Source organism: Cibotium barometz, chromosome 43 (genome assembly GCF_041138505.1).
Source record: "Cibotium barometz isolate CiBa-2024 chromosome 43, ASM4113850v1, whole genome shotgun sequence".
Taxonomy (NCBI): Eukaryota; Viridiplantae; Streptophyta; class Polypodiopsida; order Cyatheales; family Cibotiaceae; genus Cibotium; species Cibotium barometz.
In genome coordinates, this window is record NC_141088.1 from 4151754 (window position 1) to 4177816 (window position 26063).

The window sequence follows — 26063 nt, forward strand, 5'->3', positions numbered from 1 at the left end:
TTACCTTGGTCATGTATTCTTTGCCCCTGTTACGAGATTATCTCAAAAAGTGGTAATCCTTTTTTTTCCCTGGTAAAATGCCTGTTGCGAGACAGATGTTGGCCAATGGATAAAAGCCATGCTTGGTCAATGTTTTGTGGAAGGGGGTTACTCTGCAACAAGAGGCTTCTATGAGGTCATTCTCCTTGAATCCAAGCATAAACAAATGATGTTGGAAAAGTGGCCCTTGTTCTTCGGACAACAAATGGTGCATGTGTACCCTTGGTCACCCACCAAGGATTATCAAAATTTTCTCAAACACAGGTGCCCTGTATGGGTTAAAGTGGCTAGTTTATATGCACCCCGCATTACCTTTTCTGGCTGGATCACTGAGTAAGGTTGTATGCCCTCCCAGATCTTCCGGTAGTGTTAACAAATTCTGTATCCTTTGGGATACAGACAAACAACCCCTCACAAGGTTGCAATGGATATTGAAATACAAGGGATTCCGACGCAAGAAGTTTTCTTTAAGCTTAAATGGGAAAATTTTGCTGGTTCTTGCTTTACTTGCAAAAAGTTGGGACATATGCAATCATAATGTCCTTCGCTTTTAAAGCGACTGCCTATTGCAACCATGCCCTCTCCTCAAACTGCTCCTATGCTCCTATGTCATCTGTGCAAACTAAGAAGAGCAAGAATGTAAATCGTTCATAGAATGCAAGTTTGGATAAAGGAAAATTAAAAGTTTCCGCCGTGTGACAGGCTCTCATTTGATGAATGTGAAAGATAAAGACAAACCTGACTCTGATACATGTCAGACTCCCAAAAAACAATATCTTCTAAACAAAGACCCCTGGTCTCACAACCGGACGGCAGCAGCTTCTACATCTGCTTCGCCTACCCCTGTGCCAGACACTCCAAGCAATATTACAAGATGGCTGATTTTCATACTGCCAAACGTCCTCTGCATGGTGACTTCACCAGTCAAGCTGCCATGCAAGTTGAGGTGTAGCCTCTATGTAACTATTTGGCCCTCCTAGCTCTTTTCACATGATGGAACTCATGCCCGGACACATGGACAGAATTATGAAAGCATGAGAACAAGCTTCATGAAGCAGGCACAAGTAAAAGCATCACTTTTGTCAAAAAGCAAGAAAAAGCAAAAAGTCAAACTGAGTTGATCGTGAGCCAAGGGCACCATTGGAAAGAGGAGATTGAGCCGGATCAAAAAGCTAAAAGCCGCTTTTCCAAAAAGCAACTCCAAGGCTAAAAGGCAAGGCCTTGAAGTTAGAAAAGCATAAATCAGGAACTTCGGGCAATATTTGATTATTATTAAAATATTAAAAAGATAAAAGACAAAAGCAAAAGCAAAGCATGGCACAAAAGCAAGGACCCCCTTCAAGTATAAAAGAAGCATGGATCGCTTTTGATGATATAGATAAACCTTGTGGAGAGCAAAAAAGATCATCTTCATCAAACTCGTCCACACGCCGCCGCTGTTGGAGCGTCGCCCTCTCTTTCAGATTTGGGATTTTACTCATACTTTGGTACTAGCCGGGTGAAGAGTCTCTTGTGGGTCATCCTCATGGTGTGCTCAGGCATCAGAGATCTTGTGCCTCGACACCGACTTCAACCCAAGCCTCTTCATCGACATACTTGTTTGATATTGTATTCATTTGTTGTATTGATCCTGGCTTGGAAAAGCCTGTGGATTTTTCCTGAATAAATTCTTGAAAGGAGGCAGGGCTTGTTCCCCGCTGAGTGTGGTGTATTGTGCAAGGTCCCCATTCCCTTCTCTCTCCCCTCTCTCTATACCTTTATTTCTTGGACACGTGGTTGAGTCTGTCGATGCACGCCCGGCTGGGCTTACAATGGTATCAGAGCAAGGATTTCTCTTGAAGAAATCTTTCTTGGGTTGATAGAACCATGGCAGGAGTAGAGGGATACCAAGGGCCTATTGAAAGGGACAATCATGAGGCCAACCCAAGACTTCAAGATGGGAACCAAGATCGACAATCTATCTCTCATGAGACAGCAACTATGACACCAGCCAAGTACCGAGACTTCTAGCAATTCAGACAATTCCTGTATAGATTACAAGAGATTGAACAAGCTAACCATTAAGAACCGTTATCCTCTTCCTAGATCAGATGACCTGATTGACCGATTAGCAGGAACGAAATATTTCACGAAGATCGATTTACGTACTGGCTATCACCAGATACGTATTCATGAAAGGCATGTCGAAAGAACCGCCTTTCGGACTAGGTATGGCCATTACGAGTTTCTCGTATTACCTTTTGGGTTAACCAATGCTCCAGCCACTGATGAACGATCTTTTTCGTGAACATTTGGGAAAATTTATGGTGGTGTTCCTGGATGATATTTTGATATATAGTCGTACTCTTGAGGATCATGTTAGACACCTCACGATTGTCTTATCTATTTTAAGACAGAATCGACTATATGCTAAATTAAGTAAATGTGAGTTCTTTATGACAGAAATCATTTACTTGGGACACAGGATCACTCGAGATGGATTGAGCATTGACTATGACCGAGTTCAGAAGGTTCTGGACTGGCCTATACCGCAACAATGAAACAACTTCGTTCTTTTCTCGGTTTTGTAGTTTTTCTTCGGAAATCTGTGCGGGAGTACTCTCAGCTCACACTACCGATGACCGACTTATTGAAAGGTCATAGACGTAAGTCAAATCAGCCTATCACTTGGAATAACGATTTGGATATGGCCTTCAGACTTTTGAAAGATAAAGTCAAGGAAGCACCTATCTTAGCATTACCCGATCCTAGTCCGCCTTATGTTCTTGAAACTGATACCAATAACTATGCTATCGGGGCAGCTCTATTTCAAGATGGTAGACCGGTTGCTTTTGAAAGTAGGGACAGCCAAGACTGTGGGCTCGCCCACGGCTACTCCAAGAAGAAAAACGCAGAAGTCCCTGCCTGCAGGTCATCTTTGGCTCTGATACCCAGAAAGAAAGAGAAAACACAGGTTGTAGGCCCAAGTACAAACTCCAGAAGGTTGTAGACAGACGTTTATTGCTGAAAATAAGCAGGAGGAAAGCCCGTAGGTGCTTACAAGCATAAGAGACTGTTGCAACACCCAATGACCTCCAGCAGATATGCAAAAGTGAGATGGGAAATGATGAGAAGGGTGTGATGCTATATATACCATCATGATGCCCTAGTCAGCCAGTAGGCAGCAAGTCGAGAGCATATCATGGGAAATAAATGCATAATAAATGCCTAAAAATACCCAAAAAAAATAGGCTTTACATATGGATGCATTTGGCCTCATAGAAATGACCAGTACAAGCATGCTAGGGTTCATGTAGACCATCTGGAGATGATATATTTTCCAACATGGATGAGCCCTCATGGATGTAGAACTAGATGATGCTTTATGAGCTAGGTAAATGGAAGCTAGGCTAGGATGGTTTGACAATGGAGTTCTTTCAAATGTTATGGGATATTTTGAGATCACCAATTCGGCTTATAGTGAATCACTGCTAGAATGTTGGATGCTTGCCATCCTCATGCATTTAGTTGATCCCTCTTGATAAAGCCAAAAGATGACATTTTTCATTTTAGGCCCAAATCCCATTATGTCCATCACTTGAGCTATGAACTCCCATTGTAATGTATCAAAAGCCTTAGCTATGTCCACCTACATGATAAGTACATCGTGATCTGTATACTTGGCATATTCAATGCCAATATACACATTTGCTATATTGTCAGTGATTTGTCTTCGAGGGACAAATCCATATTGCACAGGATGCAAACCTACCTACATGCAAGACACCTTTTATTCTATTAACAAGCATCTTGGTAACCAATTTATATACGACTAGCATTAAAGAGATAGGACACCAATCTGAAACGGCTTCACAAAGCTGTTTTTTGGACAAAAATTTCAACAAACCTTCTTTCCATTTTGGACGGAGAACTTTCAGCCTCATGGCATCTTTTGGCTTTATCAAGAGGGATCAACTAAATGCATTTTGGATGGAGAACTTTCAGCCTCATGGCATCTTGGGAAATCTGTTCAGCAAGGTTGTCCACTTAGTGCACTTTTGTATGCCATTGGGACTCACCCAATGCTCCTTTACATGGATAGATTGACACGAGATGGACAGCTAAATGGTCTCTCGATGGCTAATGGTACACAATTTGTGGCACAAGCATATGCTGATGCCTCTTTCTTTTTTCCCAAGAAAACGGAGACTGATGTAAGAACTCTCATGAAAGGACTGTCCCTCCATGGTTTGGCTGCAGGATTACATGTAAATTTTCAAAAATCAAAGTTGCTACCTTTGAAAGATTATGATTGGCATCAGCTTTGTGGCCGGGTCAAATCATCCCACCTAAAAAGAAAGTCAAGCATCTTGGTTATCCCATTGGTCGGGAATTGTCTTTGAGAGATGAAACTCAATGGGTGATGACAAAATTGCACTCTAAAATAGAATACTCGAAATTATCTACATGGCCTCTACATGTGGGATTGTGTATAGTACAATCAATAATCATAGCATATGTCCAGTTCTATCTTCCACTCTTACCTTGGTCGAGCAAACAGATTGATTAATTCATGTTTAAAGCAATGGAATACATGTGGAAAACCAAGGCAGATAGAAAAGGATTACGTTTGTTAAGGCAATACCTTATCTGGTCGCCCAAGATGCATAGTGAGCTCAATGTCCTTAACATTCATTATCATATATTGGCAAGGATAGCCACTCTTCTACTTGCATTTATAGAGCAAGTCAAGCCATGGGCACGCATGTTGGCAGCTTTGTTCACTGACGTGCAAACAAATGCATATGGACATTGGATAATCAATTATGATGATATGATCTTTGGGAATTTTCATGGTTGTATTCCAGGCTCTCCATATTTGACTACTCTCATTCGAGATTGGCAAGCTATATTATGTCACTTGCAATGGTCAAGTAGACCTCCAAATCAAGGAAATTCACTACTCTTACAAAGTATTCATTGGAGCAGGCGTGATCCACCACTTGCTTTGTCTCGACTCTCAACCAAGAAATGCCTACAATCTTTCAACATTGGGAATTCATCGCATATGCGACGTGGATGAAAATGGTTATGTTCTTACCTTCACATGTGCAGTCAAACAATGCAATTTGGGAATGCACCACAGGCCAATCTAGAGACACATTTCGGAAATGATACATCCCTTTCAGTTGGTCCCAATGCTTGAAAAATCGCTGAGAATTCAAGATTGGTGTTTTGATAGGCAACTTCCAAGATATACTCCTGTATCATTTGCCAATTTGTTTGCCTAAGGCTTATAAATTGCTCTTACCACCTCCATGGATTGAGGATCATGCAAATCGCCTTTGGTGGAAAGTTGAATTGAAAAGAATTGGGAAGAGTGGATTACCCCTCAAGCAACAATTATTTCTATGGAGATGTCTGAATGGAGTATTTCCAATTGGATCTCTTTTGATACGAAGGAACATTGCCACTGCTTCTTGTAGGCGGTGCTCTCATCCTACAGAGACAGTGCCTCACCTTCTGTGGTATTGTTCGCACTCGTGATTTTCTTGATGATTTGTCTGCACGTCTTCGGGCTCGTTTTCTGGGGAGGCGTTTTGATCAAATGTTCTGGCTTTTTGGTTGCCTTTCTCCTCCCCTACCAGATTATACAGACTTCCTTAATTGGACCAGATTCTGGGCATTGTGGACTATCTATCATGCTTGGAATCAACTGCTCCTCTGGAGATTCTATCCGGTGTTTTGTTTACTTCCAGAGAGCCCTTTTCCAGCCCCTCTAAGAGATTCCCATGAAATCGGGAGACTAACCTTCCAACAATTAGAAGTATTTTCCCACAACAAGCTGACACCTATGAATGTATATTTCTTTTTTCTTAATGAGACAATGGTTTCACTAAAAAAGTGTGTGTGTGTGCGCGCGCGCACGAGCACGTGCGTGCGTGCGTGCGTATGTTCACAACCATGTGCACCACTTTGCAGTCCGCCACATTCGGTGCATGGACCACACATTAGTAGGAGGTTGTTTTCGGGCACTTTAGAGGGAAAATTCCAAGCTACCCCTACAGCTCTAGGCTACTCATGGACTGGAAATTACAGACAGAGAAGATAGAATGGCATGGAAGACCACTTGAGGTTGGAAACACCATGCAGTTGGAAAGCATACATTGGAGTAGACTGTTTCGTGCTCCATTAGGCCTTCTTGAGCCACAGAAAGCTTTCTTTGTGTCACAAAAGGATGTAGGTTTCCTGGCAGACATGGTTAATGATGAAGGCTATGTTATCTCCTTCCCAGCAGCACACAGGAGGTATTGCACTACAAGCCTCTATGGCATCTCATACGCACCCTCTTACAACCTCTTCAGCAAGTGCCTCCGTTGAATCGTGAGGAGCGTTTGAAGGACTAGCAAGTCGCTCCACCACAAGCTACAAGGTTACATGAACTAACAGCTAAAAGGGTCTACATCAAACTAGTTGCTCCTCCTTGGATCACGGATCATGCTAATGCACTTTGGACAATGCACAAAATAGATAGATGGTGGAGTGTGATTGTTTGAGGAGAATATGGAAAAATGGTTTTCCACTGAAAGAAAGATTGTTCCTTTGGAGATGCATTGTGGGAGTTCTGCCTATCGATGTAGTCTTGGAAAAGAGGTACATCGTTGTGGCAAGATGTCACCGTTGCGCGATGAGACAATGCCCCATTTGTTATGGTATTGTGATTTCTCTTGTGCCCTCCTCGATAGACTATCAAGGCATCTTTGCATGCAATTCTCAAGAGCTCAATTTAGGAAAACATTTTGGCTTTTCGCTCGGATCCCACAACGATATATCGTCTTCGAGGTATTCTTCGCGTGGACTACTTTTTGGGCACTGTGGAAAATATGGCAAAATAGAAATCAAATGCATTATGTGTCACCAATTGGCCGACCATTTGGTCCATTCCTAGTTTTTGCGTCTCGTTCACTTGAGGCCAGGCCGGTGTCTCATGTGAAGAGGCCAGTATTTTGCTGACATGGACGGGAGCCAGACTGGTGCCACCCGTGTGTTAGCAGGATGGTGTCGTATGGACGGGAGCCAGATCAGTGCCACCCGTGTATGACCTGGACTGTGCTCGATCTATGGGACTGTCACGCCATGGAAGAGCCAGTATTCGTGCCGTGTTTTACCTATGGGACTGTCACACCTAGGGAAACTCGTGCCTGGAACTGTGTCTTACCTATGGGACTGTCACTCCATAGGAAGACCAGGATTTTATGTTTTTTATGTCGTGCCAGTTTTGTGCCGACAGATATTTTGTACATGTTCCATGAACGGGAGATATGTCCATGTTACTATTTGCACATGCACACATGATTTGCATGTTTGAAACTGTTTTCGTATGACATGTATTTGTGTGTTTGCCTGCTTGACGTGTTACTTACTGAGCGGGGACGCCTGCCAGTGAGTCGTGAAGTCTGCTCTGTATTTTGACGAGTTTCAGTGCATGTGAACAGGTGGTAAGTATATGGTACATGTTGTTTTAATATTTTATCTCTAACCCCTTTGTTTTATAAGGTGAAGTGTTCACATTCATTTAAATGTGGGCACCCACTTTGGGGCCAAGGTGGGGAGCCCCACTTAAGTGAATGTGGGGGTGGGCATGGGCACCTACCCAAACTCCCCACCCACATGCAAACATGGATATCATCTAGTTAACTCCACATTAATTTATTAAATGAAGAAACCCCACGACCACTTGGGCACGCATGATTTTTGTGTGCTTTTTCATCGCTTGTTGCTGACGGCTGCGCTACTCCTCCAAACATCGACCATCTCAGGCTGCGCATGTGCTACTACAGGCGGCTGTTTACTCCACGCTGCTCTCTCCCCCTGGCGGCTGACTGTTTACTCCACGCTGCTCACTCTCCCCAGGTGGCTGGCTGCAGCTGCAGGCGGCTGCCATCTTCCCCTGTACTGCTGCGCCTGTTTTCCCACAGGCTGTTTTGCCTACTCAAAGGCGGCTGCTACCACCTGAAGACTCTACTACAGCCGGCTGCTCCTCCAGGCGTATCCACTCTTCAGGCTACAGCCAGGCGACAGTACCTGCAAGCTGGCCATCTTCTACTGGTTGCACCTCCTCATGCTCCCTTGCAGGCGACTGGCTACCATTCATGCTTCTCTACTGTTCATGCAAACTCTTGGCTGCACATGAATTTCTGCAAGTGACTGTGCACTCCATCTCCAATCAAGCAAGAGGTTGTGCACTCCATCACCGATCAGCAGCCAGGTCTCTCTCCTCTCTTGCAAGTGGAAGTTTCTCTCTCACAGCAGGAGGCTGTGCCCTTTTGTGGTGGAACTTATCTTGGTGATTCGTCACGAGGCTACTCTTTCTTCAACAAGGGTGGTTTCATCTTCATCACACCACAAGTATCGGTTTTCTAATCCACCATCTACAAGTAAGTGATTTTCAGATTTGAGTAAAGTATTATATGTTTAAATCTGGTAAAAGATTCGTCCCGCTCGGCCTACACCCGTTCGGTGCCGGGTTGTCCAAGCTATATGGGCGAACCTCGGTCCAAAGGTGCTGAGATCGGGAGAGCCAGGCGTTAGTACGAGAGCGCCTGTTTGTGCGTGGTCTCGGAACACCAGTGTGGTGCTCTCCGCGGAGTCCAGTGAAAGCACAGGACCGTAGCGATTGGACCACACTAGTGGTCGATCTGCTTCGAGTTTTCTACATCGAAATTCGAGCTATTTGTTTGGTACTGTTTTCATATGTACATGGACATTATCTGGTTCTCAGAACCCATGGAGCATTGTATTCATTAAAATACTCCCAATAAATATATTATATATTGAGGGGGGGGTCGGCCCGTTCCGGCCCCAGTGCTGGTGTCCATCTTTCCATTTCTGTTCATTTAAATTCAAGTTGTTTTAAAGTTGTCCATTTCATATTTGTGGTTTTAAAGTTGTGCTATTAAGCGTGTGGGTGTCCAACGGAGTCTTTCCCACTTGACGGGATCGGTTTCATTGGTATCAGAGCACGGTTGTTTCCCTCTTCCTAGTGGGGAAACGAACCTGTGTACTGGACATCCCGCTTTTAGCAAACTTTGAACACAATGGACAGCCAAGGCAACCCTTTGGAAGTACCAAATTCGAGGGGTCCATCTAGTGCCTCTCGTGGGTCTGATGCCCTGCGTGGTAGGCACAAGCCCCTTGAAAGGGTTCTTGATAGTGAATCCAAGGGTCAACTGTCTCCAGGGAAGACAGTTATGCTTGAACAAGACCCTGATGCTATGAGAGCTGAAATGGAACATATGAGAAAACTTTTGCAGGCTCAAGAGCAAGAATTGAAGTTTTTGCATGAAGATCCTCATCTACAAAGTGCTATTGAAGCCAGGAAGGCTGATGCTATGGTTGATGTAACCTTTGAATCAATGGCTCGTGAAGTGGGCAAGAAACCAAGGGAGTTGGCACTTGCCTATCTCCTTCGCAAAGGAGATATCAAAGAGGGGGATGACGGAGAACTAAAATTCAGAAATCCACCTCGTTTGAAGCATGGAGATCCCGCATCCCAGAGGCTGAAATCTTTTATGCAAAAGGAAGAGGTGACTGTCACCTCTCGTCATGCATCTTCTCCCCAAGGCACTAAGCCTGACAGATTTATGTATACCAGTGCTCATGGAGGGCACGAAAGTCACATGCATGCAAGATATGTATCTCGCGGTGACAGGTCTGCTTCCAGAAAAATTTTGCCTTCTGAGTTGTCTCATGGAGAGACCATGCCAAATGCAGGTAAGTCACATGCATCTGAATTTCGAGTTCGTGGAGCACATGCCACCGTGCCCCATGAAGCTTCTATGACGGCCCATGGAGCCCATGCAGACAGGGCTACCCCGTTGGATAAGGGGAAAAGAAAAAGAGAGGACCATGAGCCTCATGCCAGGAAGCTCAAGGAGTTCAAAGCAGGTGATAAATCTGTCAAATTTGATGTCTTTCATGGTGAACATGATGCTTCTAAGGTGTTAGCGTTTGTCGCACAGTTCGACATTGCTTTTAGCGATGAGGACTTTACAGAAAAATCAAAAGTGCGCCATGCTAGCATGTTTCTGAAAGGCACTGCTGCCCATTGGTGGATCACCGAAAAGATCACCAAGGATCCCATCTCTACTTGGAAGGAATTCAAAGACAGATTTTATGCTCAGTTCTTGCCACCCAATGCAGAGCAAACTCTCACTCAAAAGTGGGACAGGCTGGAACAAAAAGACAATGAGAGTGTGCAACAGTATGTTAACAAATTTTGGAAAGTGTTGCTGGAAGTGACTCCCTTCATGCTAATCTCAGAGGATGAAAGAAAGAGGAAGTTTCGTTCTGGATTGCAACCTGCTTATAGATCGGGTATTGAATTGCACCCAAAACATACGTTGCAACAACTCACAGCTTCTGCTCTTGCTACAGAGCAATTGGTGCTCAAGATCAAGCAAGATCAAGGAGGTTATAAGGGGAAGGACAAGGCTGTCCCAAATCAGCAAAAGGGTGGACAGCCACCTAAAAAGAACTTCCGGGAGCCCTACAAAGGTGGTAAAGCTGAAAATTACACATCTAAAGAACAGGGCCCAAGGAAGAACAAATTTGGATTAACCCCGGAGCAAAGAGAGCAATATGCTAAGGATGGAAAATGCTTTTCTTGTGGTAGCAAAGACCACATGTTTCGGCAATGCCCAGATCGCAAACCAAAGCACGAGGACAAGCACACCAAAGCAAATGTTCATGCAGTTCCTGATGTGCAAGGTAATACAGGTCATGATGCAAAAGAGCGTATGGTTTGCAAGGCTTGGGGGCAAATTAAGGATCAGCCCGCACTCTTTATGTTTGATGACTGTGCAACTGACAATTTCATCTCTATGCAAATGGCAGCTGCATTGGGTATTGAGGTTGAAAACATGGGACCTCAGATTGAAGCCGAAGCTGCATTTATTGGTAAAGAGGTGCAGGTTACCCCTTTGATTGGGAAGTTGCGTATCCATATACAGGGCTATCTTGATAATGAGCATTTTCTAGTTGCTCCTCTGAATGGATGTGATGTATTGTTGGGCAAGCCGTGGCACCATAGGCTTGAGCCCCGCAAAGACTACAAGTCCAATATGATTTCCTTTATGCATAAAGGCCGCATGCACTTTATTGATGCTGGCAAAGAAGGGGATTCTATCCCAGTTGTATCACACATCCAAATTAATAAAGCAATGAAAAAGAGTCTTTCAGCGTACTTGGTTTTTGTGCGTGATAGTCTTGTGCCAAATCATCAAAATGTGGATGCTATGTCTAATGATAGGCTGAATTTTCTCAATGCATTCAAAGACTGTTTTGCTGACTCGTTGCCAGGTGAATTACCTCCCCAAAGGCCCGAAGATCACCGCATAGATCTTGTGCCAGGTAGTTCTCCACCTAACAAACCCGCATACCGAGTGAGTGCTGCACAACAAGAAGAAATTATGAAGCAGGTAAACGAGCTTTTAGAGAAAGGTTTGGTTCAGCCCAGTTCCTCACCTTACTGCTCTCCTGTGCTTCTTGTTCAAAAGAAGGACGGATCATTCCGTATGTGTGTAGACTATAGAGCTTTGAACAAGCTTACCATCAAGAACAGATTCCCTATTCCACGTATTGATGATATCTTGGATAAGCTTGATGGTTCAGCTTGCTTTAGCAGACTTGATTTGAAGAGTGGTTATCACCAGATTCGCGTGGTGCCACAAGATGTCCATAAGACTGCATTCAGGACAGCCTTCGGATTATATGAATTCTTGGTAATGCCTTTTGGTCTCACCAATGCTCCTGCTACTTTTAATCGTATGATGGATAGGATATTCCGACCCCATCGCAAGTTTACAGGAGTCTTCTTTGATGATATCTTGGTTTTCTCCAAGAATGAGCAGGAACACAGAACTCATTTGGTCACAGTGTTCGAAGAGTTGCAGAAGCACAAACTTTTCGTCAATGCCAAGAAAAGTGAGTTCTTCCTTTCAGAGATTCATTATCTGGGACATATTGTATCCAAGGATGGAGTTACAATGGATCCTGCAAAGATCGAGACTATTCGGAATTGGCCCGAATTGCAAAACGTACATCAAGTACATAGTTTTCTGGGATTATGTTCGTATTACAGGCGTTTCATAAGGCATTTTGCTATGATTGCCACTCCTCTACATGATCTCACGAAGAAGAAAACTGTTTTCAAATGGACTTCAAAGGAACAGGATGCTTTCTTGCAGCTCAAGCATGCATCATATATGGTCCAGTATTGATTGTTCCTGACTTGCACAAGTCATTCGTGGTTGAATGTGATGCTTGTGGTGATTGCATAGGAGCTGTCCTAAATCAAGAAGGGCATGCAGTTGCATACGAGAGCCGTCGTTTGCATGATGCTGAGCTTCATATGGATATCTATGAGAAAGAGCTCTTGGCTGTAATTCACGCCTTAAAGATTTGGAAACACTACCTTCTTGGGGCTGAATTTGTAGTCAAGACAGATCATCAAAGCTTGAGATACTTTCTATCTCAAACCAAGCTTTCAGAGAAGCAAATGAGAATGGCAAATTTTCTTTCCATGTTTCATTTTCAGATTGTGCATACCCCAGGAAAGAAAAATGTGGTGGCCGATGCACTATCTAGGAGGCCTTATATTGCTGCAGTCTCAGTGGCCTCTCATGGAGATCTATCTGCTATGAGAGATTTGTATCATTTGGATGCTGATTTTTGCCATATATGGACTGATTTGATGGCTGGTCATTCACATGCCTCTTATGTAATCAATGAGGGTTATCTCATGAAGGATAATTGCCTATGTGTGGTGAAGGATTTGCGTCCAAAGGTTATGGACGAATGTCACGCTCCACCTTATGCTGGTCATAGAGGTATTATGCCTACTACTCGCATGATTCAGAGGTATTTCTTTTGGCCAAGCATGCGTAAAGACATTGAGGCTTATGTGCGTGCATGTATCACTTGCCAAAAGGTGAAATTTGACAGGCAAAAGCCTCCAGGTTTGCTTCAGCCATTGCCTATTCCCTCGCAACCTTGGGAAAGTATCACGATGGATTTTATTATGGATTTGCCTAGATCCCAGCATGGGAATGATGCTATTTGGACTATTGTGGACAGGTTTAGCAAGCAAGCTCATTTCTTGCCCGTCAAGAAAACCATTAAAGCTGATCATATGGTAAAGCTTTTTCTTGCTAACATTTTCAAGCATCATGGTATGCCTAAATCCATTGTTGGGGATAGAGATCCCAAGACTACTAGCCTATTTTGGAGGGCTTTGTTTGATAATATGGGTACTAAGCTTGAGTTTTCATCAGCTTATCATCCCCAAACGGATGGCCAAAGTGAAGCTGCAAATTCAGCTGTGTTGGATTTATTGAAGTGTTATGTGGCAGATCAAAAGAGTGCATGGGAGAAGTATCTTCCACTTGTTGAGTTTGCCTACAACAATACAATCCATGCTTCCACAGGAAAGGCTCCGTTTGAGATTATTTATGGCAGAGTGGTATTGCCACCCATCCTTCGTACAAAGGATGAGATTTTTGCAGCTGATGAATATGTTCGTGACTTGGATGTTGCCTTTGGTCAAGTGCGGACAGCCATTGCAAGATCTCAGGATAAGCATAAAATGGCTGCTGACAAGCATAGAAGGGACATGGAAGTCAAAGAAGGTGATTGGGTATTGCTGAAATTTGAGAAGGCTAGGCTTCGGAAGAGGCCAGGACGAGAAGGATCGTATCCTAAGCTTTCTCCTCGCTATTATGGACCCTTCAAGGTGATTCAGAAGATCAATGAAGTGTCCTACAGGCTTGCTTTACCTAGTCATTGGAAGATTCACAATGCTTTTCATGTGAGTCTATTTCGGAAATATGTGGGGCCAGATCCTGATGAGCCTGTCACAGAAGATCCGCCAGAAATTGAAGAGCTTGAGGAGATCCTCCAGCCAGAACAGATTGTTTTTCACAAGGAGAGAAAGCTACCTGCAGGAAAGCTTTCCAGGAGATACCTTGTGAAGTTTAAAAATTATTTGCCTATTGATGCCAAATGGGTAAATGAGGATTATTTTGCAGATTATCCGCAATTGTTGCAGGCATATCTTGAGGCTTTTAAGTTGAGGTCAACTCTTTAGAAGCCCGGGGGGATGTCACCAATTGGCCGACCATTTGGTCCATTCCTAGTTTTTGCGTCTCGTTCACTTGAGGCCAGGCCGGTGTCTCATGTGAAGAGGCCAGTATTTTGCTGACATGGACAGGAGCCAGACTGGTGCCACCCGTGTGTTAGCAGGATGGTGTCGTATGGACGGGAGCCAGATCAGTGCCACCCGTGTATGACCTGGACTGTGCTCGATCCATGGGACTGTCACGCCATGGAAGAGCCAGTATTCGTGCCGTGTTTTACCTATGGGACTGTCACACCTAGGGAAACTCGTGCCTCGAACTGTGTCTTACCTATGGGACTGTCACTCCATAGGAAGACCAGGATTTTATGTTTTTTATGTCGTGCCAGTTTTGTGCCGACAGATATTTTGTACATGTTCCATGAACGGGAGATATGTCCATGTTACTATTTGCACATGCACACATGATTTGCATGTTTGAAACTGTTTTCGTATGACATGTATTTGTGTGTTTGCCTGCTTGACGTGTTACTTACTGAGCGGGGACGCCTGCCAGTGAGTCGTGAAGTCTGCTCTGTATTCTGACGAGTTTCAGTGCATGTGAACAGGTGGTAAGTATATGGTACATGTTGTTTTAATATTTTATCTCTAACCCCTTTGTTTTATAAGGTGAAGTGTTCACATTCATTTAAATGTGGGCACCACTTTGGGCACCCACTTTGGGGCCAAGGTGGGGAGCCCCACTTAAGTGAATGTGGGGGTGGGCATGGGCACCTACCCAAACTCCCCACCCACATGCAAACATGGATATCATCTAGTTAACTCCACATTAATTTATTAAATGAAGAAACCCCACGACCACTTGGGCACGCATGATTTTTGTGTGCTTTTTCATCGCTTGTTGCTGACGGCTGCGCTACTCCTCCAAACATCGACCATCTCAGGCTGCGCATGTGCTACTACAGGCGGCTGTTTACTCCACGCTGCTCTCTCCCCCTGGCGGCTGACTGTTTACTCCACGCTGCTCACTCTCCCCAGGTGGCTGGCTGCAGCTGCAGGCGGCTGCCATCTTCCCCTGTACTGCTGCGCCTGTTTTCCCATAGGCTGTTTTGCCTACTCAAAGGCGGCTGCTACCACTTGAAGACTCTACTACAGCCAGCTGCTCCTCCAGGCGTATCCACTCTTCAGGCTACAGCCAGGCGACAGTACCTGCAAGCTGGCCATCTTCTACTGGTTGCACCTCCTCATGCTCCCTTGCAGGCGACTGGCTACCATTCATGCTTCTCTACTGTTCATGCAAACTCTTGGCTGCACATGAATTTCTGCAAGTGACTGTGCACTCCATCTCCAATCAAGCAAGAGGTTGTGCACTCCATCACCGATCAGCAGCCAGGTCTCTCTCCTCTCTTGCAAGTGGAAGTTTCTCTCTCACAGCAGGAGGCTGTGCCCTTTTGTGGTGGAACTTATCTTGGTGATTCGTCACGAGGCTACTCTTTCTTCAACAAGGGTGGTTTCATCTTCATCACACCACAAGTATCGGTTTTCTAATCAACCATCTACAAGTAAGTGATTTTCAGATTTGAGTAAAGTATTATATGTTTAAATCTGGTAAAAGATTCGTCCCGCTCGGCCTACACCCGTTCGGTGCCGGGTTGTCCAAGCTATATGGGCGAACCTCGGTCCAAAGGTGCTGAGATCGGGAGAGCCAGGCGTTAGTACGAGAGCGCCTGTTTGTGCGTGGTCTCGGAACACCAGTGTGGTGCTCTCCGCGGAGTCCAGTGAAAGCACAGGACCGTAGCGATTGGACCACACTAGTGGTCGATCTGCTTCGAGTTTTCTACATCGAAATTCGAGCTATTTGTTTGGTACTGTTTTCATATGTACATGGACATTATCTGGTTCTCAGAACCCATGGAGCATTGTATTCATTAAAATACTCCCAATAAATATATTATATATTGAGGGGGGGGTCGGCCCGTTCCGGCCCCAGTGCTGGTGTCCATCTTTCCATTTCTGTTCATTTAAATTCAAGTTGTTTTAAAGTTGTCCATTTCATATTTGTGGTTTTAAAGTTGTGCTATTAAGCGTGTGGGTGTCCAACGGAGTCTTTCCCACTTGACGGGATCGGTTTCATTATGGACACATTCCTCTTGATCAACAGACCTACTTCCGACCCTTGTTGAGACAGCCCCTACATGACTGCCAAAACTTGCAACAAATAGATGACCAGCAATACACGGCCTTCTTTGAAGGTTGCTAGGCAATCACATCCCTGGCCCCGACAAAGGGGCCAGGGTTGTATCATGATGTTTTGTTTGTGGGTTTTCACCTCACAATGAGGTTTCTCACTGGTAATATAAGAATTACTATTTAAAAAAATGTGTGTATGTGAGTGTGCGTGTGCAATTTACATACATACATACATACATACATACATATACATACATACATACATACATACATACATACATACATACATACATACATACATATATATATATATATATATATATATATATATATATATATATATATATATATTATGTGTGTTTATAAACTTAGCTTTTAAAAGGGCAGGCCATTTAAAATTGTAGTAAACTAAAGCAAGTATATTAGATCAAAAAAGGGAATGCAACCATGGGACCATCTATAAAATTAGCTATACCTCATCTTCTACGTCCTCTGTCAGCCCATCTTTTAGAGGAGCCTCAAGGATATGTTCTTGTACAGTAGATTTGGGGGCACCATCACTCCAGTACCTCTCACTGTCGCCGTATTGGGGAGCATGTAATGCTTCTTGAAAGCTTAGATTGGAGCCCTGATTAACAAGAAGGATCTTAGTATCTTTCAAGCTTTTGAAACCAATGCTCAGTTGAAATGGATAATGACCACAAGTAACGCACCTCTAGAGCATCCCATACTGCCATTTCTTGGGCTGATGGAAGCACCGGCAGAAAGTGATTTTTGTGAGTTTGTAGGTCTGCAGTACACAACCACACATTTCAGGTAGAAGGCATGGTGCATAGCCCTAACTAGCTTCTGGCTGCAGCCCTTATCAGAAAGAAAAGCAAAATACAGAGCTCTGAATTCACAAAAAGAGACAACTAGGGTTGCCACCAAGGTACTATTTTCATGTTCTCTCCACCAATCGAACGGCAAGCGAAGTGGAGATAGAATTGCAGAAATTAAGCATGTACCAAATGATTCCAAAAACGTACATTATGAATTGCAAACCCCAATAAAAGCTGGATTTATTCACGATTCACGAATCAGAACTGAAATGACCAATTACATTAGTGAGCACCAAATGTCATTACTCCTGAATGATAACTTAAAACTAAAAAATAAAAGATGGCTTATGGTCTTGACTCGTGAAATGAATCATAATAAATGTTCAATGAACCATCAATGAAACGGAAAAACAAAGTCTGTTTGCTAGCCTCTAGCTATTCTCTTTGCTCACTGCTCAAGAGTCAAGGCTTATCACTCCTGAGTCGCTCTCCCTGATCATCAAGAGCTATCAGCTCCTTAATCCATCTCCCAGGGTGTAGGTATGGCATTGGAAGCGAGCAGGAGAGTGCCAGGAGCAATCGCAAGGGTACGGGCAGCTTACAGATCATTGGGAGCAAGTACAGGCAGCACAAGTTTCAAGAACCAGGTCAATTTGACATTCCATACGTTAATATGGCCAGATGATTTTTTTAGTTTAAAAAGGCCAAAACCCAAAAAACATTTCAAATGTTTCATATACGTTATGTATGCAATGTTTCATTGCAACTATGGCATGCACACAGCCAGCATCATCCCTTGCAACCGCCTCCCCCATGCACTCTTAACACTCAGGAGGGTAGGCAAGACACCTGCTCAAGGGCTGTGGGTGCTAATGATGAGCGGAAGGCTACCAGTCTCACCATTCCTACAAACCATCTTCCCCCCTCCAGTACAAATTGTTTTGCTTCACTCTCAGGGACACTAAGGCCCTGAGGAGACTCATCTCAAGAAACCATGCACCAGGTGGCTTTGATCTCCCACTAGGAAGCCACCCTCATGTCACAAGCCATGCTTCTTCGACGTGAAATTTGTTGTGGATTGCTCATAAAACAAAAAGACAAAGTGCATCAACGGAACCGGCAAATCACACAACATAGCACAATAAAAGGAACTCTTGAAGAGGATCATTAAGCGTCTACTATCACTCAATTATTTAAAATTTCACTCTTTTTTTTAAAAAAAAACATCTATCCAAAAGTGATAGATCCTAGCATCCTATACCATCAGGATATACACCAAATAAGGCGCTTTTGGATGCATAAGGTTGGGTCAGAGTGATCAATTCCTTCTCACTCCCTGTCCTGATGTAACTAGACTTCCATCTGAATGTCATGGTTGAACCTTCAGGTTAACTACACATCAATCTATCTACCTCTACATTCCCAACATCATCTCCCTCAAATCTGAGGTTCCCAAAGTTTGATTGTACTTTTAAAAAAAGAAGTTGACAACCCCACAGTGAATCCACCCTCGGTAGCTAAATCATTCACACCGATAACAACCATAAATGGTTAGCCAGGATACATGAAGCTACAACAGCTGAGTCTTTCACAGGAATACAAGAGAGGAGAAGTGTCATCTAGCTTCTCATTTTGGATCAAGGACTCTTGAACATCTGTCCAAATCTATAGAGAAGAAATCCTTGGGAAACAAAATTTTACAAAGAATAGTATCGTCCTGACTCTCAAAAGAAACAGGAAATCCCAACATCACGAAGTTTCAATCAATCAAAGGAAACTGACCAAATCTTCCACCCTTTGAATCCGCAAACCAATGCTTGCTCCCAAACCCAAGGATCCAAAATCTCTTGATATCAAGTTCTCTCAAAGATATTCTAAGGACTCACCAATTCAAGATCCTAAGGACTCGCGTCTCTAAAATGTCTAAACCAGTTGTAGGTGCCCCAATAGAACCTATAATGAGATTTGTAAAATTCCAAAAATATCACCTCAAAAGGTAAACCACAAATGTACCGAACAATCCTTAAGAGGATTAGCCACCAACATTTGCATCTAAACGAGCTCGCATACATGTGAACCAAAAGTAATCAGATAATGACCAGCTGAGTCATCAAGACATCATCTTCAGCGATACGGCTCTGGTGTAAACTCCGTACGCAAACTAACTTAATAAAATAAACACAGCTTGCAGTTTATCAATCGGTCAGCCCTTCTCAGGAAAGGAAATATATTCCCTATAACCTTAACAACACATTCCGAAACTACTAGTAACGTAGTGCGTGCACCCCAAGAATATATCCAACTGTGATATAAACATCCTAACTACCCAGCTATCACATAGCAATCACTTAGTGAAAATTGGTAGACATCCAACAGAAAAAATATCATCAGTGAATAGGTGTTGTCATGATGATAACTATCCAGCTATCACATGGCAATCACTAGGTGAAAATTGGTAGACACCCAACAGAAAAAATCCCATCAATGAATCAGTCTTGATAATGATCAAGACATGCTTCCCAAGTTTCTGACTCAACGGTGTCTCCCTAATATTCATGCAATCATGAAGCAACACTGAACCTAAGCATAATGCTAGAAAACTCGGTTGGATTCTCATATGTGAGAAATGTTCAAAACAGTACTCCTTGAGATCTAAAACATGTGCAATACAACAAAGGACTGTGTACAATCTTATCCATGGTCCATCTCACCAACAGATAAGATCGTGGCCCCGTTATAATCAGTAATTTCAAAATAGACAAGATCAATGATTAAACGGGAAACGAATAATAACTGTAAATAGTTATCAGCTTTGATGAAATATCTTCGCAAATGGGTCGAGGATTGGTAATGGACGGCCTTTTCAAGATTAAAAATAAGTGAATTGTGGTGATCAGAGGGAATTTTCGACACAATAATGCCGGCCATAGTCTCAAACGAAGATCATACAAAATGGATAGCAGCATCCTCTCTCGTGCTATCAATCCCTCATAAATATATGGTTAACACGAGATAGGCTACAATCAAAGAATCCACATATATGAAGTCAATGGAGTTTCTGCACTTAAGTGTCCAAAGACATTCCGAATCTCTTAAGTCAAAGAATTTGCTGCACACCCAAACTCATATGCACCTTGGACAACTCCAACCCAAAACACGCACTCAAAATCTGCCCAAGTCACGAGTTTTACTAGGTCAAGGTTTTCAAATATGGGAAACCTGCCACCTACTCGATCACCTAATCTAGGTTTCCCATAGACTTCTGGCTCTGTTGTGTGGCCTGAACAGCCCTAGTTGTGTACGACCTGCCCTGCAGAGCCTGTCCTCCTACCAAAAGCACCTCAAAAATTTCCTTTTTTTTTTACAGAAGCATCTCCTCCATCTCTTATCACAATTCCTCCCTTCTTGTCAAAAGGAATCCTATGATGAGATGGAGAAAGCATAACGAAAAAACTTCCCAGTCAGTATTTGCCTTGTGCGTGAAGCTCAAGAGCAATAGGTCCAGCTCTGATACCATCAGAAGGATCACAATCTGTAAACCACCAGTGACCAGTGGTTAGCTTCAGGACATGACATAGGAACACATTGAACCTAGCATATAGCTCACCGCCCAACCATTGAACCCCTTAGGCTCACCCCCGAGCTGGAGTTCTAGAGGCATCCAAGAGACATGGCTCCAAGTGCCATAAGCCCTGGTGTTTCCATTCCACCATGACACAGCCCTCAAGTGTCATTCAATGGAGTAGATCCTGCTGGGCCTTGAGTCCAAAACTCTAATGATCAATCCCCTGAGCTGACCCCAGTAACTGACTTGTATAATCCCCAATAACTAGGAGGTATTTTTAGCCTATTGGCCCTTTTCATATCTAGACCCCTCCCCTTTAGATGCCATGTCCCATGCCCTCATTGTCCGCTACCCTGCCTCTGGCCTTGGGACATAACAAGTGGCTGTCAATCACCAAGCAAAATGGCTTCATGTTGTGAGCCCAAATCCAACCCAACAAGCAGGTCCACTCGACTTCTGACCAATTCCTCATCACCTTGTAGTGTAAGTAGGTGCGAAGTACCTGTAGATTCCTCTTTCTATTTGGAAGAGAAGACTCTGAAAAACCACTCCGGAGTATGGGGACCACGCATAGTCACCAAAAACGTTTTGAGTTTTGAAGGTTTTTTGTTTCGAAAGGTTTCGTCCGTCACCTACAAAACCACAAGTTTTGGATATATATATATATATATATATATGAAATTTTAATTTATATATACATAGTAGAGGGAAGAGAGAGGAAAGAGAAGATCAGGGTAAGGAGGGCAAAGAGGGGGAGGAGGAGGAGGAGAAGAGGGAGTGGCAGTCGGCAACAAGGGGCACAGGGCACAGATGTGGGGCATTGTGGTCTCCAGCATGGGCAGATGTGGGGCCTGGGCGTAGCAACGTGGAGACTTACAGCAGACTCGCACGAAGGTGAGGCGGTGACAGAAGAGCGCAGCAGGCAAATGGGCGCAGCCGAAAGTCGCACGTGTTTTTTGGAAGAAAAAAAACGAAAAAAATTGACTTTTTAAAAGTGAACAAAACATTTTGTCAAAGGTTTTGAAGGTTTTGTAGAAACGTTTTGTCACAAAACGTTTCGCAATTGACAAAACGTTTCGCAAGTTTCGCCAGACCAAAACGGGTTCTTTGGTGACTATGGGACCACGCTCCTTTCGCTCTAGTACCTACTATCAATTGAACTCAATACACACAATGCACCAAGAGTTCTCGACCATTTCTATGATCCACATGTCGCTCATGCTCTGGGGGAAGAGAATCACCTGCTCCTTAAATGTGACATCTGCAGTTTGGGCATCCCATCACAAGTTGGGATCAGGTCTTGCACTGAAGGGGAAGGAGAAAACAAAAAAACCCAAATCCTCTCTGGTCCATTGTAAGACATTAAAAAGATGGACCGAAAAGAACCCAAGCTAGGAAATTACGCAACACTCGCCAAAAAGTTGCTTTCATCTCAAAGAACATACAACATCATGATTCTTATGCAACTCACACAAACCACACGGTAAACCATAATTTGCCAAATGACATGATTCTCAGGGATTGAGAGAATACCTGCCTCCGCCAACTCAATTTGTGAAGAACCTTGATGTTTAGGTTTAGCCTGTGCATAAGTTCACAAAGGAAAAGGTTTACACGTATGCTTTGAAACGTGATGGGACAAAGCAATTGCCCCAAGAAAACATCATTTGCAATCTTCATGAAGAAGCCATAAAAGACACCTTAAAATTTGCATGATGGTTTCCAGTGGCAAGATTAATGTCCTGGAGCTCATAGTACACTAAGCAGCTAAGTATAGCTTCTTCCCCTTTTTTCACCTCGTGGTTAGCACATACTCTGCTCCTAATGCTCACTTGTCAACACCTCCTCTATGCCTTGGACATCTGCTGGTCTGTAATTTTTAAGATAACAGCATTTTTAAGAATGCATCCTCTATGAGCATGTGGAAGGGCTCTTTGTATGGTCTCATCCTTGAAGGGAGGTCTTGAGCTGAATCTATGGGCTACAGATGGGTTGACATTGTTTGAGCGTCTAGAAACATACTCCCTTTAAGATAATGTATCATCATCTGGTGAGCAACCTGATGTGATCCAGGTTGTTGAGCCTTTCATCATCCAGTTTGGAGCAGATCATGCTGCAGGTCAGATGGTGAGGGCTCATTCCACAGTCGTGAACCTCCATCTGCTTCCAGTCTGTCAGTTAGCTTGAGCTTTATGTGCACAAAAGCTTGTGAAATCTCTCTTAAACCTCAAGAGCAAACAGCCTTAAATCCACGTATGAAATGGTTGAGGATGGTGACCATCTCCAGCCAGGACAGGACAACATCCACATCAGCAATCCAGGCATCAGCTGGGGCCAGGCAGGCCCTTGCAGAAGACGTGCCCAAATCTCTTGGACAAAAATGGTGCAAAATGTCTGAGAGAAGGGCACACATTTAGGTGCTTAGCTGAAAGTGTTTCCCACGGCAGGGCTGAGCACGTAAGGGTGGTTTCCTGTGCGTACCTCTTCAGACCGATTGTATAATCCGAACAAGTTTTCCAGGTGGTCTTCATGATAGACAACTTGATCTGGGCAGCTGTCATCATCTACACACACATATACAAAATGCAAATTAAGGTTAGAAGGCGATCAATGATTCCACATAATCAGCATCTCAAATGCATGTAAAGGCATTTATAATTGCATACCGTCTGATAGGTCACCCGCACAGCTTTGCCAATTGATTTTCCCGCGCTTTTCCTGCAGGAACAAAATTTGAAAAGCTCCCGATAGAGCAAGATCGCCCAGATAACCACCACAACACGGGGGCAATCGAAGAAGAACGAGACAAAAACTCACTGCAAAAGGATTCGTCCAGGAGTGCTGCATGGCTGCAAACCCACTGCGACCCTTAGCAAGGCTTGGACAAATGTATGGGCCGGGAGTGTGGCACCATGAATATGAGTAGTGTTGAGTGCGCTGAAAATTCATAGATTAATCCACGTATTATTTTTTAAGAAAAAATTCTCCATTTTTTAAATTGCCCCCAAATAGACCACTAAAATCTTTCTTTATTTGGCATTAATTAATTAACCGGCCGCAGTGGTTTTCCTGTGAGTTATTAAGGTTAAATCTACTTTTTTAAGAAAGTAGGGATTTTTGGAAATTTTCTAGTACGTGCCTTGTGCACGTCTCTCTCTCTCTCTCTCTCTCTCTCTCTCATACTACGTTGGCTTGTGGTTGCATACTGCTCCCATATCTGCTTCCTCTGCTAAATTGTGTCTCCCAAGGGATAGATGGTCTCTCTGTTTGCATCACCGTAGGTTGGATGCTTGCATCAAAGACCGGCTCCATCTTTGAGGCTATTGCATGAGGAGAGGCAAATGCATGCTTCGCTCCATCTCCTCCTCCATTTTTAAATTGCCGCCAAATAGGGCATTTCTACACAGGTAGTGTTAGAACTTTTTGATGTTCTAAATTTTGTCGCATTTTTTAGACATTTGAGAGTAAAAGACAAAGAGTTCTCGGATTGTGGAAGTCCCAATTGGAGAGGCAAAAGAGGCAAAAAGGTGTGTCAATCCCTCTTGTTTGTGAGCCCTTCCTCCACTCTCAATCTACTAACTGATCCTTCCAAAAGGTAGAAATCTTGAACCACCTTGCTTCTTCACTCTTTCTCAATCACACTCTCACTCAAGCTAGCAAGCATGCACACTCAACACATTCCAATCGCACACACAAACATGCATCCTACAACCAAGCAAACAAGCAAGAAGAAGAGAGCTAAACAGAAGAAGAAAGCTTTACATTTGAGAAATGATTTAATTCCCCCATTCACATTATCAAAAGTTGTATATATATAAGTAGACTTTGACTAGCCACCCAACTTAAGTGGGTGCCCATTGCCTATCTCTACCCCTATATACAAGGCTCATGGCTGGCTTTTAATACATCATTAGGCCACAACCATACATAAATTTGAACTCTTTCCAGGCTAGAGGCAAGGATTTCAGATGTACAGAATGAGTCACATCCATCTTTGCTGGAGCTTTCCTAGGAACTTAACAAACCTAGAATCATAGATGAGGATAAGCTCACCTTCTTTGAACACTTTTGGCTTGAGGAACCTATCACGGTAAACTTTTCATCTTAATTGTGTGGCCTCTATGCATTGCAAGGACATCCTTTGAATCTCATCTAAACATTCTCAAAATGAAGTAGCCTTTGGTTCATGGATTCTTGCTCTCCCAACCTTTGATAAAGATACTCTAAGAGATGATAACTTCAAATCCACTAGAAAGGTTGTTTAGGTTTCATACATGGGGTTTGGCTTATTGTTACCTTATGTGCAATCACAAAGCTTCTACTAATCTCTCATCATAGTCCCACTTATGGGCTGCCACCGTGAGAGTAAGGATGAAGCATAACATCCTATTGGTGAATTTCACTTAACTGTGACCATTTTCACAAGGGTCGTAAGGGGTGGACTTCTTCATGAGACGGATCTTGTATACTTCACAAAGTTCTTCAATGACTCGATTAATAAAGTGGGCTCCTTGATCGCTTACCAACTAAGGGGCTACCAAATCTTGTAATGATATTCTCGTCTAAGAACAGGGCCACATTCTTTCCTTTTGCAGTCTTCACATCACCTTTGATTCAAGCCACTTTGTTACATAATTGAAACTTGAATCTTTTCTCTAAGTATTTGCGTAGCTTGCAATTCAAATAAGCAAGGGTGTACACAATAAATTAGCTTGCAATTCAAATAAGCAAGGGTGTACACAGTAAATTAACAATCCATAGCATAGCAAAGAAGAAGAAATTACTTATTAGCACATGAACAAGGACATTGGGCACAATCTCCTCCCCTACATGTGTGGTGCCTTCTCCCACACGCGGTATTTATGTCATATTCATATTTTAAGCCCTTGTTGAGACCAATAATAGCACCTTTTTCACTTTTGGGCTTTTTCTTTACATATAAATAACCTTGTCCAAAGTTTCAAATGTTTACACATACTTAAACATTTGCCCAATAATAAATTAAATGAACTTTTACATACACAACTACTTGTGCACACAGTCACATTAAATAATCTTGTGCACATATACACATAAAATAACCTTGTACACATATGCACATAAACTCTAGCTATATGATAGGCTACAAATTATCAATTAAATGCTAATGCAAAAATATCAGAATTAGTACATGATCTTTGTCTTCACACCTCCGCTCAATCCACTATCCGTACGACACCTCAATCGGTGCTCTCGTACAGTGTGACATCTCAATTGGTACCCTCGCATATCTTACTACCTATACCCATAGTCATGATCCAGTGTGACATCTCAATTGGTACCCTCGCATATCTTA

At 43.2% G+C, this 26063-nt stretch overlaps 1 protein-coding gene across 10 annotated transcripts in view; it reads right to left on the reverse strand.

The window, feature by feature from the left end:
- Positions 1-23661, reverse strand: part of LOC147613434 (kinetochore protein) — an 86538-nt gene extending 62877 nt beyond the window's left edge. For 9 of the 10 annotated variants that reach the window (XR_015263188.1, XR_015263187.1, XR_015263186.1 and 6 more), the window contains exons 1-6: positions 23546-23661; positions 23395-23446; positions 23210-23292; positions 22262-22310; positions 17056-17132; positions 16818-16970 (exon numbers count right to left, since the gene is read on the reverse strand). Coding sequence is in view for 6 of the 10 variants with exons in the window: in XM_086781368.1 (XP_086637494.1) it covers positions 16818-16970; positions 17056-17132; positions 22262-22310; positions 23210-23292; positions 23395-23446; positions 23546-23575 (444 nt within the window). In the remaining 4 variants the exon portion in view is untranslated. Of the gene's footprint in view, positions 1-16817; positions 16971-17055; positions 17133-17370; positions 17434-22261; positions 22311-23209; positions 23293-23394; positions 23447-23545 lie in introns of those variants that run through there. The other variant, XM_086781370.1, reaches the window with a different exon arrangement.
- Positions 23662-26063: the final 2402 nt, after the last annotated feature.